Source organism: Acomys minous (assembly GCF_964271855.1).
Source record: "Acomys minous genome assembly, chromosome: 10".
Lineage (NCBI taxonomy): Eukaryota > Metazoa > Chordata > Mammalia > Rodentia > Muridae > Acomys > Acomys minous.
Window position 1 is genome coordinate 80,753,872 of NC_140491.1, and position 16,517 is coordinate 80,770,388.

The window sequence follows — 16,517 nt, forward strand, 5'->3', positions numbered from 1 at the left end:
GCCCCCAACCCCCTTGGATTGAGACACCTCCTCTGTACTTTGAGTTTAATAACACTTCAAAGAGTCATTATTGGAGTTACAAAAGATAGCACCTACAGAACTATATTTACTGACACGTGTCCTGGACATTTCTTGAAGTTGGCCATGGTGATGACTAGGCCAGGTAAAATTATGTGGTCCTACTTCCAAACCCATCAGCAGGCTCTGGGACAGATAGACAACTCCTGTCTCCACCGTCAGGGATGAGAGAATTAAATGAAGCATGGCTTCTAAAGCTCCTAAAATCTCAGTGAGGCCCAGGCTTCCATCCACCCTGGGGCTTACCCTCTGGAAAGCTGATTATCGGATCTAATTTTTAATCCCGTCACTTCAGACACATATTCTAGATGCACAGTCACGTGATAACCGACTGCTACTGTCATTATTGAGAAGAAAGTTAGATCAACAGAGACATGGAGTTTTACTTACAATGACAAAAATGTTGCCCATGTGTTACATTTTGGGGAAGTCAGGGTCTATGGCAGTTTTTTCATGAAAGTAGAATTTCCACATGTGGACATTGCTAAAATGGTTGCTTTATTTTTATTTTTATTTTTCTCTTTCTCCAGTGTGACAAGCGAGAACCAGACGGCATCCGTGTGGCCCCCGTTCCTCTCTATAATTCTTTTCACGATGTGTATAAGTTCACCAGAGTGCTCATGTCCATCCTTGGCTCCACAGAAACTAACCCTGCTTTCTAGAATAACTCAAGTAAACCCCGCCGGAAGGTGCTGTAGTTCTCGGTACTACTGAATATTAGTCATTAAAAAGTACTTACAGACAGATTGCAAAGAACTGGTAGTAATTCTATAAACTTAGATAAAACTTGGCACATGTTTTAATTTCTGTGTTGCTGGGGAATGTAGTGTCTTGGGGACTGTGGAGTCACATGACTCCACCCTGTATAGGTCACTGACTTTATCAGCTGTCACGTTTAATGTCACTGACAGGCGTTCTGCTTAATTGGTGATTGAACTGACAACTTTACAATGTATGGACTTCTTGTATAAATGTTGGAAGTATTACTTTAATTTTGATGTAGAAAGGAGTTTTCCTTTTTCTATTGGTAACTGAACCATCTGAAATATGTTTGCTGTTGTGATGTTTCATCCAATTCCATGAAAAGAAAATGTACTTTCTATGCTGATGTGTGTGTGTGTGTGTGTGTGTGTGTGTGTGTGTGTGTGTGTGTGTGTGTTAGAAGGAATCATGCCATGGTGTAAGAACTTAGATATAACTCTGTCTCCCTTCAAAAAAAATGAGCTTACTTCCTGAGGTCTTATGATTGGAATTCAAAGGGAGTGAGTCCCTTATCCCATGCTCTAGCCAAGCTTTATGAACTTTTTGTATCTACTGAGGAAACTAAAGCAACCCTCAGCCTTTTGGAACATCCCTAGTTTTGATGGCGTGTGTGTGTGTGTGTGTGTGTGTGTGTGTGTGTGTGTGTGTGTGTGTGTGTACCCATGTAAGTGCAACACTAGGTATCTTTCAATAACTGGCCACCTCATATATTACACTTTCATTTATCTGTTTTTCTATTTATGAGTATTGGGCCTGCATGTATGTCTGTGCATCGTGTGCATGCCATGCCTAGAAGCAAGAAGATAGCATCAGATCACCTGGGAAAAACAGCCATGAGCCACTATGGAGGTGCAGACAATCAAACCCAGGGCCTTTAGAGGAGTAGCCAGTGCTCTTATCCACTGACACATTGTTCCAGGCCTCCTGCCTTATATTTTGATTGAGGATTTCTGGAGCTCACTCTTTCAGCTAGTGTGGCTGACCAGAGAGTCTTCAGGATTTTTCTTTCTCTGGCCCCTCCCATGAGTGCTGGGTCACAGATGTACACTACTGCACATAGATTTTACATGGGTGCTGAGATCTGAACACAGTCCTTATATTTGTGCAACAACCGCTTCATCCACCAACCCATTCCCCAGCCATCGCTTTCTGATGCCTCTACTAGTATATATTTATTGGCAAAGTATTCTAAATTGGTATATATAAAGAGCAAGATATAATTATTGCAACATGATTGCTGGTACTAAGTTGATAAAATTAAATGAAAAACCACTATCTTAGGCGGCTACTTTCAGTGCAGTAAATAGTAGGATATGAAACTATAGCAATAGCTTATAACACACACAAGACTCTTGTTTACCTGCCAGCTCAATTCCGAGTGTTCCACTCATATCTTGGTTAATGTATCAAATCTCTTCACTGCATTGTCTTAACCCTCAGTGATGGAATGACTCTCAGGACATTGAACCTCATAATACATGGATTCCTACATGAGATTGTTTTTGAGTCTCACAGTGGTCAACAAAACAGACACAGTTCCCACTTTCAAGGAACACAGAGCCATATAGCTCAGCCATTAATCATAGAAAAAAAATAAAATAAATACTTGATTACAAATGGTAACATCTGTTGGTGATGCCCTAGCTGGCTGCTCTGTGTTGTTGGGATAAACATTGCGCTGGCTAGTATTTTGTCAAGTTGACACAGGATAGAGTCATTTCTCAACTAAAAAAATGCCTCCACCAGATTGTTTGATGTGGAATGGCCCAGCTCACTGGGGCTGATTCCACGCCTTGAAAGGTGTGCCTGGGTGCAGTAAGGCAGTCTGAGAAAGCTATGAGGAATAATCCAGTAAGCATCATTCCTCTATGGCCTGTGATTCTGTCTCTGCCTCCAGGTTTCTGTCCTGACTTCCTTGGATGATGGACCACAGGCTATACAGCGAAATAAACCATTTCCTTTACAAGTTACTTCTTGTCATGGTGTTTTATCACAGCAATAGAAACTTTAACTAAGACAAATGCCACAACCAAAACTGACTTAGGGAGGAGGCGGTTCACTTCTTCTTGCAGGTCACAGCCCATTGTTGATGGAAGTCAGGGCAAGAACGTCAGCAGGACAGGAATTTTAAGCTGAAACCAAGGATGCACTCTGCTTTCTAGCTTCCTCCCAGGCTTCTGTTGAGCCACCTCTACCAAAGGGTCCAGGCCCATCAACCCAGAGATGAGGTGACCCACAGTGCCTGGCTCTCCTACATCAACAAGCAATCAAGTAATCAAGCCAATCTGCTACAGGTAATATCCCAAAGGATATTCCCAATATCCCAATATCCCAAAGGATAGTTATCTCAGAAAAGTCTGGGTTGCCAAGTTAACAGCTGTAGCTAACGAGGATAGGTGATAAATAGATGAGACTATGAATTTGAAAACTTACCCTGAAGGACTCTAGAAGGCCAGAGTATAGGAAACCATGTCTCGGGCAGGCCTTGTCCTACCCCCCCCCCCCAGCCCTCTGTCTTGCTGAACTGTTAGATTATATTCCTAAAGCTAGTCATCAAAGTTTATTCCCTTATTTGGCCACTTCTTCTCCCTGAGGCTGACCAGCAAGCTCCAATATTTATCATATGCTCATAACCCACAATGAAGTAGTATGTTACAATCCTGTTTCCTCCCCTCTCTCTGGAAAACACATTTGTAAATAATTTTCTTGTTCTTAAGATGACAGTCATTTTTACCCATGAAACTAGATGAATTTTACTGTATAATACTTTTTAACAATTAATAGCATTGAATCGACTCAATTGCTTTTTATCAAAATCATTTTTGTTTTGTTTTTTTTAGATTCACCTATTTGTTTGATCATTACTGTATAGTGTTATATTATGATAATATTTTAAAACATTTAGAGACAAATTACAAACTACCTTTAAGTTTTAATACATTCAAAAATATTTTTCAGAGAATTTTCTTTTTTTTTCTTTTTTTTCAGAGAATTTTCAAGTTGTAATTTTTTATATTTTACAAATTATATGATACAAATTGTAATTTATTTCAATTTTAATTCCCCCCCCTCTCTCTCTGTGTGTGTGTGTGTGTGTGTGTGTGTGTGTGTGTGTGTGTGTGTGTGTGCATGTGTGTAATATGTAGAAATAGGAAGAGAGGGCTGCAGGTTACCTTTTTTGTTCCCATCTGGCTGATCTTTATTTTCTTTTTCTTTCATCAGTTCCAAACTGTCCTAATTACTACAACATAGTAGGACTTGGCATCTGCTAGATGAAATCTCTCATCTTCTTTTTTTTTTTTTTAAGTTTGCCTTGGGTATCATGGGTCTCTTTAATTTTACTTATAAATTTAGAATATATCTAGATAAATTTAGAATAAATGCATTGTGCTCTATAAAAAAACTCCTGCTGGGATTTCAATTGAATGGCAATTAAATTTTAGTTCAGATTTGGAAGACTTAACTCATTTCAGTGTTGATCCTTCTTACTCAAGAACATAACATTTCTTTCCATTTTTTATGACTTCTTTAATGTGTTTTGAAAAGTTTTGTTTTCTGTATAAAGGCACTGCATAGAGTCCAGCGCACGGCTGAACCCCTCAACTATACTGTTGCATCATATGATACCTTTTATAAATGGTTCACTGACCATTGACATTGCACGGGTGATCAATTGATAGGTATATTTTGAATTTTTATTTAAAATCTAACTCTTTAATGCTTACTTAGAATGTATTTTATCACCCAAAGGTTAATCAGTTTAAACACATGGTTTCCAGAGTTTGGAAGGGTATAGAATCTTTTGGGTATGGAGTTTAGCTCCAGAAGTAAGAGCACTGGGACATGGGACTCTAAGAGAGGAACTTCCTGGTAATAGCTACTCCCCAAACCCTTGCTGCCCTAAGTTACTTCCTGTCAGGCATTTGGTCACAGAGATAAGACAAGTGACTATTAATACACTGTGCGTATACATGTGTGTTCAGTCTTTTTTATCCTTTCACTCATCTAGATGCAGTTTATTTACTCTAGCTCTCTCTACTCTGGTGCTGGAGTTCAAGCCCAGGACCTTGTCAGGTCCTTCACCACTGAGCCACACCCAGCCATTGGAGTTTTGTGATAGCGTCTCACTGTGCAGGGCAGACTGGTCTCATTGCCTCCAATAGATGCGCAGCCACTCCTGTCTTTCCCTGAGGGTTTTACTGCATGTGCTTGACAAAGTTTAAAATCAGCCGTTTTCCTTTTGCCCTCCACCTGTGTGTGGACCTCTGGCTTCCACACTAGTCATTTGGTGTGCATTTTTGGGCTGCTTCTCTTCAGCACAAACACATACCGGGATGTCTGTTCACACTTCTTCTAATTTAAATTCCACTGAAGAACTGTATTTAACGTTCATTTGAACATATTCAATGGGAATTCTATCAGAAAATATACTGTCTTTTTTCACAACTATAAGAAATGATTTTCTTTGCTATACAACTCTATATTGACTGTTATTTTATCTTAAGAAATAAGAAATAACAACTCTTGACTCACTGTCTTAGCAGCCAGCAACTACTTACATTTTTAAATTTTTATAATCGATAATTGTATTTCTATATATGCAGGCAACATTTACATGAGATTTTAGTTTTACAGATAGTATTTCTAGGGTCAGATAATGGTTGTTTTAGTCTTTGGATGAATACCCTGTGGCTAGGGTGTCATTTGTTCCAACATTATTTGTTCTCTATTTTTTGAAGCCCCAGTAAGTTATTGTACTCTTATTTTTGTCACTTACATGATTTTCATATTTTCTATTTGAGTTTGTAGATAACATTCTTGATTTAACAAAAAAAGTATGTGGATGAGATTTTGCATGTATTTATGTCTGTGCACATATGTGTGTATTGTCCTAAAGTGCAGAAGAGGGCACATATGTGTGCATTATCCTAAAGGGCAGAAGAGGGCATCCAATGCCCTGAGTCTGGAGTTACATATGGTTGTGTGCCACCAAGTGCGTAGAGGAAATTGCACCCAGGTCCTATGGAATAGAGTCCAGTGCTCTTTACTATGGTGGCTCATTGATTACAACTTTGCAAACATATTTTGAATTTTTAGATGTTTGATTGAATTTTATTTTTCAAACCTACTTGACATTCTTGATCTGATGATGCTATGTTTTTGACCATGGGTCTTCTAGAGTGTCATCTCAGTTCTCCTCACCAGCTGTTCTGTATGGAACTGTTCACGTCTTTAGCTACTTCCTTTCTACTAGGTCAACTTCTTATTCATGTCCTAGTTAAGGTTTTTATTGCTACGACGAAACATCATGGCCAAAACAACTTAGGGAGGAAAAGGGTTCCATATCATAGTCCATCACTGAAAGAAGCTAGGATAGGAATTCAAACAGAACAGGAACCTAAAGGCAGGAGCTGATGCAGAGGCCTTGGAGGAATATTGCTTATTGGCTTGTTCTCCATGGCTTGCTCAGCCTACTTTCTTATACATCCCAGGGCCACAAGCCCAGGAGAGCCCCTGTCCCACAATGAGCTGGGACCTCCCCCAACCAATTAAGAAAATACTCTATAAACTTGCCAATGACTTAATAATATGTAAGCATTTTTAAAACCAAGGCTCCCTCCCCTCTGATGACTCTAGCTTGTGTCTCAGGTTGACATAAAGCTAGCCAGCACAGTCATTGTTCTAGTGCTGTGATAAGACCCCATGCCCATGGCAACTGTTATAAAGAAAAGCATAGTGTTGGGCCCTTGGGCACAGTCTCAGGGAGTTAGTCTACTATTATTCATGGTAGGGAGCATGGTGGCAGTCAGGAAGGCATGATGCTGGAGCAACAGCTGAGAGCTTCACATAATGATGTAAAGACAGACAGACAGACACACACAGAGAGAGAGAGACAGAGACAGAGACACATTGATAGAGAGACAGAGGCAGACAGAGATAGACAGAAACAGAGACTGAGTCTGGTGTGGCATACCTTCTCCAACAAAGGACAATCCTTTAATCCTTCCAAAACAGTTCAGTTGGTGACTAAGCATTAAAACATAGGAGCCTATGGGAGAACAGCACTCTCATGCAAACCACTACATTGCACTCCCAGGCCCCCATAGGCTTGTAGCTAGATCATCATGAAAAATTCATTTAGCCCAATTTCAAAAGGTCCCATACTCTTTCACAGTCTCAACACTGTTTGAAAGTCCAAAGTCTCTTCTGAGACTCAAGGTTGTCTCTAAACTGTAATATAACAGAGCCCCAGACCTTAGCACAACTGACTCCATGATAGAAATACCATTCAGACTGTCAATTCATTATGTAGACAGCACCATCTGCCAAAACTAAAACAAAGACTAATCCATCGAAGTCCATAGTTCTGAGGAAGTCTCTAAATGTACTAACCTTGCCTATCAGCTTCTGTACTTCTCCTTCTGGCTAACTAGTTTTGTTAACCAAAGTATGCCAATGCAGAATAGTGTGTGTGTGTGTGTGTGTGTGTGTGTGTGTGTGTGTGTGTGTGTGTGTGTAAAACTGCAGCCTGAGAAAGGCTCATTGCTACACTGTGATCTCAAACACCCAGGGTAGTTTCTGGTCACCTAATAAAGACTTTCTATTAGCTTAAATTCATATCCAAGCAGCTTTCTCTGGTTGCTACCTTGTAGGGAGCCACAGAGCCCTTTGTGGACCCCCACCTCCACATGGCGCCTGGCATGCAGCCGGAGCCACCTCGATTTAAACAAACACCCCTTATTTGAAAAAGGCCCGCTGCTCGTGAGCCTATCAGCACGTGAGACGTGGCTTAGTGTGATTGGTTGTTTGGGTAGTATAAATGAGCGTGAGGGGCGTGGCTTGGGGGATTCTCTGAGAAAGAAGAAAGAAGGCCTGAATAAAGCTGCTTAGGAGAAGAACCGGTGGTCGCGTCTTTCTTGCCTGTCAAGTGAAGCACGGCACTACCTCACAACTGAAAAATCAAAATAAAAAGACAGATCATATACTTCCAACATACAATGGCCAGAATATATATTACCACTTCAAAAAGGAAATACTGGACCAAAGCAAGACCAAAAATCAGCAGAGCAAACTCCAAATTCTGCGTTCCATGCCTGAGGTTGATGCACTCACTCTTCAGGTCTCCAACTCCTTTCAGCTTTGTTGACTACAACCTACTTCTCTCTCTTAGGCTGGTTTCACGCCCTCTTACCAGCTCTCTTGGGCAAATATTCTACGACTCTAGCATCTCCAACATCTTGGGGGGGTCTCCAACACAATCCAGGCTTCTACTTTGCAGCCTTAGGAAATGACCTCTTCAGGCCTCCCTGCAGGGGCTCCTCTGCCACATTCCTGTCCCCATCAGCTTTTCTTTAACCCCAGATTCCATAACCCCTTTTCTGTTCCCTTTACCCTGAAGCCAGAACCACATGCTGGAAGCTTCAAGCTGTTCCTCTCCGTGTTTTATATTTGTATAATTTTCCCATTGATGGTTTTCTTTACCGCTCAAGCTTTCCTTTAATTCTTCCAACATTTAAACTTCCAAATTCCTTTAAACTTCCAACTTTTCACAATTGGAAGTTTAGCTGGATAGGTCTTGCTCTGAAGTCAACAATTCCTTCATTCCATTTAGCATCAGGCTTTTTAAAAAAAAATATCTTGGTGCACAGGAACTTACATCTCAACATTATATTTTCTGCTGCTCGTTTTCTCCTCAAACTGTATATTTTGTATTTTCCCTTGCTCTGCTTGCTCCTTTTCACTGTATATTTCCAGAAAAGTAATCGCTCATAACCACATGGCACAGTCAATACTAGGTTGTCTTGAAACCTCTTCTGCCATTATCAAAACTGTGGGCGCCATGGTGGCAGAGAGGAAGGCATGGCGCCAGAGCAGTAGCTGAGAGAATTACATCATAATCTGCAGGCAGTGAAAGAGAAAGACCACTGGGCCTGGTGTGGGCCTTTGAAAGTTCAAAGTCCACCCCTAGTGCCACATCTCCGCCAACAAGTACATACTCCAACAAAGGTCATACCCCCTTATTGGTCCATACAGCTCATCATTGGGGGCTAAAAAATGTAAATATGAGGGACAAAGTTACTCAAAGAACCACAGTCAGAATATGCACAGTAACTGGAAAAGTATAGAGAACGTGAGAAACCCCACATTTTGTTAAAGCAGAATAGGAGCCTTCACACTGCCCTGCATGCATCAGAAATCATGCCTGAGCAGCTGATGAAGGCAGGAGCAGGCGTGTGCCTCTGCTCATGTCTTACTTCCCCTAAACCTACTACTCTCTCTTCTACTCCTTGACAGACTCCAAATCCTTGTTTCAACCTCTCAGTTGAAATTTCTCTTATCTTGTGAGGCAGGTGCCTAGTGCTATAAACTCATCTGCATAGACAGCCAGCCTTGTGTTTTATAGACTTCGGAACATTGTGTTTTCAATCATTCATTCTAAGAATGTTTCTACTCCCTTCTTGATTTCCTTAACAACCTATTCATTGTTCAATAGCATATGGTTTACTATCCATGAATGTGTCTATTTTCTGTAGTTTTTCTTGCTTTGGTCTACTGCAGTAAGGATGCAGGGAATTATATCAATTCTCCTGTACTTGGTAAATGTTTCCATCTGTCTTAAACTAAATTTCACAGATTTCTGAGACCATATACTCTGTAATGCTTGGACAAAATATTCTGTTGATGTTTGTTACATCCAGTTGTCATATGTCATATTTTAAGTCTAACATTTTATTGTTCATGTTTTGTCTGAATGAGTTGTTCCTTAGTGGGAATGGGATGAGGAAACATTGGCTATTGTTATATTGGGGTTACTATGAGGTTTAATACCTAATCACTTTTGTTTATTTGAGTTGGAGGTATCTGAGTTTGATGTGTAAATGTTTAGAATTATAATAGCTTCTTACTGTATTGTTCACTTGATCCAAATGAAGTGACTGTCTTTACTTCTTCAAATTAGTTCTGGCTCAAAGTCAGCTTTGTCTGCACTTAGGTTAGACATATCATTGATAGGATATTTAATCCTACGTCTAGGTTGCAGACAATCCTACTAGCCTAGTGCAATAGCTAATGGGTTCTGGGAGGTTGGGAGGTAGGGCCGAGAGGATCAATAGTGATAAAACTCTCAGGGAATAATGTGGTGACTGAAAGGTCACTGGAGAGTGACAGAAGGGATTTTGGGGGACTCTGAGTGGGAAGGGGGCAGTGAAAGGTAGTCATCAATCCTGGAGCAATTGCTGGATGGTCAAGAAGTTCCAGGACCAGTGGGTTTTGTTTTGGTTTTGTTTTTTGCTTGTTAGTTTTGTTTTGTTTTTGTTTTTTTGAGTCACGAGATGAAAAAAAAAATCAAAGAAACCTGAGTACATATACTTACAGGGCCTCCTGTGGCAAGGAGAGTCACAGGAGAGTGGGCCATTAGGGTCCTGACAGAAAAATGCTGAGAAAGGCAGGGACAGACACTTGCTGGGTCTCCTTGGAAGGTGGAAATTAGTGTGAATACAGCAATCCGGATAACTGAGGAACTCAGGAATTCAGGAAAAACAGAGAGGGGTAAGGAAGCTTCCTGAAATCTATGGTTAAATCTTTTTCACCTAATTTGTATTGAATCTGTAATTTTCATTGAATTTATAATTTGTATTGAATCTGGTTCAGACCAGAGTCTACCAGAGTATTTCAGAAGTAGCCAACATTTACAAGATCCAACTGAGATAACCTCAAGTTTTCCAAGTGCACAGGTTTAATTTCTACAGTGACGGGCATCTATGTACTGCTTATCGAAATAGTGCCCCTTATAAATGCCCTTCTTTAGAGCCTCACCTGCAGTGAAATTTGAGATGACTCAATTACATTATGTAAAACGAGAGCTGAAGGGATGCCTTAGAAGTTAAGAGAAGGCATTACTTTTGCAGGGGACCTGAATTCAGTTTTGAACACCCATGTCAGAAGGCTCATAACTGCCTGTATATCTGGCCCCAGGGAATTCAATGCCTCTGGACTCAATTGGCAAACCCGTGACCACAAACGTTTACCCACTCCAACCCACATACAGATAATTGCAATTACAATAAGATTTAACATAAAATTGTTTTAAAAATGAGACTGTTTTAATGCAAGACTCTGGGAAAAGGCAGATGACCTGACATTTTACTCCTTCCTCGGCCTCGACTGAAATTTCGGCTTCATATTTACCTATAATTTTAGGTGAAAAGAAATGTACTCCTGTGCCAATATTTGTTATGAAGAGGTCTTACCATTCTCTCTCTCCACGTGTCAGAGCATCAATCCATGCCACTCCTCCTGCATTCCATCATGTTAAAAAGCCATCTTGTCAAGACTTGAGGCATTGTAGTGATGCATGTGTCTATGGGACACATTTTCTGTGGGTTAAAGTAAGTAGTTGGATCAAAGTCAGGACATAGATGCTACAGCTGGTCTGGGAAAAATGGCAATTAAGAGGGAATAAAAAGAACACATACACAGAGAGAATCACAGACAGTCTTTTTTTAGGTGACAACAACAGATCCAGACTGCTTGAAGCTGGTAATTCACTCCAAATGTCTCGTTTTTCACTGAATGCTAAATAATATTGCAATTTTATAACCATGAGTTGGTTACATTCAAGACCATATTAGCTTATTTCATATGAATGTATTGTGTATAGTTTTATAACCTATAGTTGTTATCTTTCTTACATTTCTTTGTCTCAGCAATACTCAGGATGATTGAAGCAAAGCTACTTAAAAATTGAGAAATGTGACTTTTACATGGCTTTCAGTCCAGCGAAATCTGTCATGTTCAGTGTAATTTATGCAGGCATGTTTATGTACTTTAATATGTGAAATCTGGGTCACTACATACTCAACACATAAACTCACCTCTGACAACATAAAAATGAAATAAGGCAACAGGAAAACAATGTTTCAAACTAATTTCTCTGGTAAAGTTGGTAATTCATAATCACTTAAAGCGAGAAATAGTTTTGGATAATAATAATCATCTACATGACCAAGTAATAAGACATATTGATCATCTCACTCGTAGGAAAATCATAGTGAGTACATAAAAAAGGAAACAAACACAGAAAGGCCCTATCTCCAAATGGTGAGGACCAAGAAGGAGGATGGAAATCAGTATTTTCAAGGCCGAGAAAGACGAAATCAACACTAAGAAAGCTGAAATAATGTAATTGCCTAGGGTGAAAATCAAGGTGTAGAAACCTGATTCACGTCAAAGAACCATTGACAAGTGTAGGTCTGAGTTATTCCGAACGTAGCCTGTCGTTTCAGAAGGCCAGACTGAAGGCACAATGGGAGGCAGATGGCTGAAAAGCTGGAATTAGCAGACAGAGCCCAGATCCCTTTCTCCAGTTGGTGTAGCCAAAACATTTGAAGTGACAGGAGTATGCTGTCCAGAGAAAAGAAACTTGGGTAGTTTCTGGGTTCACAGACACAAGTGTCACCCAAGAAAGATGTGGTTTTGGCTGAAAAATGGGGATGCAAGGAAAGTTTTGCATCCTAAATGATGAAAAGTTTCTACCCAGTTTCCCACTTGGAGGCTGAGAAATTGATGCATGTTCAGGTTTACACCCACCCTCCTTCACACAGGAGGTGAATATACACTTTTCTCTGGGAAAGCAACACAGTTCAACTGAAATCCATCACCATATAAATACTTGTCTGTTTCTCTGATTTCTACTTTTAAAAACAAATGGACTTAAAGTATCAACAGATCATTCATTGTAATATTTAAAATGCAGGACCCAGTCCAAGGAACAAACTGAAAATAAACAATTTGATGAAAATAGTCAAGAGGAAGCACAGAAAAATAAAGAATCTGAAATTAATATGCACAGAGAAAACATGAGGGGGAGGTGCCTGAAAATTAAGAATGGAATATGGGGGGAAAAAAGGAAATTTTGGAATCCAAAGTTGAGAAAATGTCTCAGAAAATGAAAACACGTTTTGATCAGAGGATCAATATAAGAAGTCAGTAATAAGAAATGATTTTCAGTTTAGAATTCTATGATGACAGGCCAGGAGGTGACTCAGTGGGAAAAAAGCCCTTACTGCTTATCCTGAGGACCAGAGTTCAAATTCCAAGACACACAGAGAGGAAAGAAAGAACTGACTTCTACAAGTATGCCATGGGACACATATGTATGCATACATACAGACACACAAACATACAGAAAGTAATTTCAAAAACATTCCTATGATCAGCAAGTCTTATCAGTTTCTGTGAAGGGGCCCAAGACACTTAGAGGTGATTTGATCTCAGAGAGTTTCAGTCCTGCTTTGTACTTCTCAGAGAGCTATTTCAAAACTAAGCCTTGGCAGGTGGGCAGGCATGCAGTTACCAAATTTAGCAAGAAGACAAATCCAGTGCTAACAGTTGTTTGTCAGGCCAAGCCAGGATCCAGGCCATCTGGGAGCAGGTGAGCAGAGGGCTCTGGGTGTGGATTCTATGTCTGTTGCTTCCCCGGCCCCTGAGCCAACCTCCCATCCACCCAACACAAACCTGTGAGGTGCCCGATGCCTACGCCATGTGGCTATTCTGAGAAGAATTTTAAGTTCTGTCAAAACCAACTTGAAGATAAAAAGAAATGAACACAAACAATAATATTGAGTAAATATGACAGGATAACTATCATCTGTAAAACACAGGGACATAGATGATAGAGTAAGAAAATATCAAGAGTAAGCTGTACAGTATGAACTACGCCCAGCTACTGTTTGAGGGTGCTAAGGTCCCAATACATTTTAGGTACATCTTTATTATTTCATATATAGGTGTCAGTCTTATTATAAACATAAAGACACTGAATGTGGATCTAATAAATATCTCAGTCATACTATATTTTGACGATGAGGGAAAACACAAGTATATATACGATTGCTTATATGTACTTCATGGGAAGGTTAATCCATGAAAAGCCACATTTCCCATGATCAGAAAAACAATATTGCAAAAACTCATTATACGGAAATGGCAATAAATTATATAATTTTAAAGCATGGAATAGGGGACCAGAGGGCTATAACAATGGTTAAGAGCACATGTTGCTCTTCCGGAGGATCTGGGTTCAAATCCCAGCATCCATGTGGTGGCTTATGCTGATCTGTAACTCCAGTTCCATGCATAAGAAGACACCTCTGAAAGCACCACACATAAATGTGATGCATATACATACATGTAGGCAAAACACATAATAGTAAATAAGTAAAAATAAGATAAACCTAAGATAAATGAATAAAATACGGAATGGGATCATTCTTATTCGATTATTGGAAGAGAGAAGCAGAAAGTTCAGAAGAGCCTGGTGGAGTAGGTATGTATCTGCAAAGAAACAGTATTTACTGGCCATGACAGCACATCTACACGAATAAGCTCAGTGGTGGGGAATACACACAAAAGACTTGTGCAAGATCAGTGCAGCTAATGTGCCAACGTGATGCCCCACTTGTAGCTAAGGAGCTATTGGCATGCTCTGGTAGACGGTGATTCACAGTGCGTACACAGGCAGCACTGAGTAAACGCAACAGGTACCAAATGAAATGAGAGACTGCTAGTGAAGTCTGGAGGAAAAATAGATGTGGGGCAGGAGAGCGATTGGAGGGAGGACATGGTAGTAGATTCGATCCAAACCTATTACATGCATCTAATAATATAAAATAAGATATATTTTTTAATATGAAAGCTGGATTGGTAAAAATAAACCTGCAACACTTGAATTTTTGAGGCAGAGGCAGGAGGCGTGCAGGTCCTGGCCTGCCTGGGTGACTGTTCTTTGTTAGTACTGGCAAGATGAAACACCATGACCAATTCAACTTTGGTAGGAAAGGGTTTACCTGACGGCTTACTTCACTGTTCATGATCAAAGAAAGTCAGGGCAAGGACTCAGGCAGGCCAGGAACCTGGAAGAGGGAGCTGATGCAATGAATATGGAAGAGTGCTGCTTACTGTCTTGCTCTTCATGCTTTGCTCAGCCTGCTCGCTTATGGAACCCACCAGCACAAGGTTGGCACGGTCTGTAATGAGCTTGGCCCTCCCCCACCAATACCCAATTAAGAACATGGATCTTATGGAGACATTTTCTAAACTGAGGCTCCCTCCTCTCTGATGACTCTAGCTTGTGTCAAGTTGACATAAAACTAGACAGGAAAGCTACAGAGTGGGAGTCAGCCTGCTTCAAAGGACAAACCGAAGGAGCAACATGAATCTGAAGAACAACGGACAAAAAAGAAGTAATTAAAACCAGTTCCCTTTCTGCTAGCAGGAGCAAAAGGTAGATGTGAGTGGAGCAGAAAAGGCCACGGATATTGACAAGAGTAGAAGAGTATAGAGAAAAACCCCATCAAGATTAAACATATGGATCCTGAAACAGAAGTACTGAGTTCAAATAGTGTGTGCACCACCTCCTCCTTATAATCCTTGTTTTTAATAGTTATTCCCTTCACTTTCCCTGCTTGGAAAATTGAATAATAATGGTACAGCTTCATTTGGGTTAGTCTAAAGATTGAGTGAATGCAAGATATTACATAATACCTGTTTGTTGTTGTTTACTAATAATTGTATTGTTATACATAGATTATTTATAACTTTATTAATGTTATCAGTTCCATGCAGTGGCTAACCATCTACATGGACTACTTTGATATAAAAATGAAAGAAAAACAAGTCGTATGACAGAGAGTAGTCAAGACAGACAGAGGAACGTCATATTTAAAAGCTAAAAGTCTATAAATAACCCATAATGGAATATAGTTGCTTTACCTTGAATATAATTTTACTGTCTAATATTTAAATAATTTGCTAATTCTGTTTAATTATGGAAAATTAATTTCTGTGCATTGTTACAAACAGTATGGAGCACCTAGGATATGAATTTTAATTTTTTTAAAATAGAAATCTCATTTGTGAAAGGAATGAAGCCAGTACAATGGGTGTCAAACTAATGAGTTATCAGAGACCTTTTAATGCCCATGCTAAAATTCCTTCTGATGAAGAGAGTTTTGGGTGGCTGTTCAGGCAGCAAACTGTCTCTGTCATCTTTGTCACTTTGGAAGTTGCTAGCCTTCACTTCCTGTTTACTCAGGTAACTAAATTTATTCCTTCTCAAGTCTTGATAGGGTTGAAGACTAGATAGTTTACATTTATAATCTAGCTTAGTTGTTTAGGGCTTAAGATGTTCTTAGGTCTATATAGATGTTTTAAGTAGATATAAGATGAGATATGATAGCTATTGCTTTACATTCAGAATTTTAAGTGCACTGAGATAGGAAAGATGTTTTCTTCAAGGTTGCTAAATACAAATAGCCAAAACACTATGAATGTAGCATTAATATAATTCCTGATTTTTGTGGTTTTTCTTACTGTATGTAGTTTATTTTATATATGCATAATAATATAAATGTATATGCAAAAATACAGAAATATTAAAAAAGAAAGATAGCACTGCATCTGTATGTGGCAGCAGGTGTGTTCTGGTTTCAGTTTAATATCGACCTAAATTTTCAATATGTTTTAACAAATCTCTATTCCTTAATTAACACAAACTGATATTGAGTGCTTATTTTTCTCTTCAATAGGTGTTGGTTACGGTATTTTTTTTCAAATATGAACTCCATTTTTAAAAATTATGCTAAATAAGGGGAAATCAGGTAATGTTTTGATTATGG

The 16,517-nt window shown here is 39.5% G+C and overlaps 1 protein-coding gene and 1 long non-coding RNA gene across 3 annotated transcripts in view; one reads left to right on the forward strand and one right to left on the reverse strand.

Annotated features, from left to right (window-relative positions):
- Positions 1 to 2,810, forward strand: part of KYNU (kynureninase) — a 131,455-nt gene extending 128,645 nt beyond the window's left edge. For both annotated transcript variants that reach the window (XM_084799637.1, XM_084799638.1), the window contains one exon: positions 609 to 2,810. In XM_084799637.1, the coding sequence (XP_084655763.1) occupies positions 609 to 740 (132 nt within the window). In that variant the 3' untranslated portion in view covers positions 741 to 2,810. The remainder of the gene's footprint in view (positions 1 to 608) is intronic.
- Positions 2,811 to 6,011: 3,201 nt separating this feature from the next.
- LOC311607679 lies at positions 6,012 to 16,103 on the reverse strand. Its single transcript, XR_014782698.1, has 2 exons — positions 7,786 to 16,103; positions 6,012 to 7,486 (listed from the first exon to the last, which is right to left on the reverse strand). It is a non-coding gene; the product is annotated as an uncharacterized lncRNA (long non-coding RNA).
- Between the last annotated feature and the right edge of the window lie 414 nt (positions 16,104 to 16,517).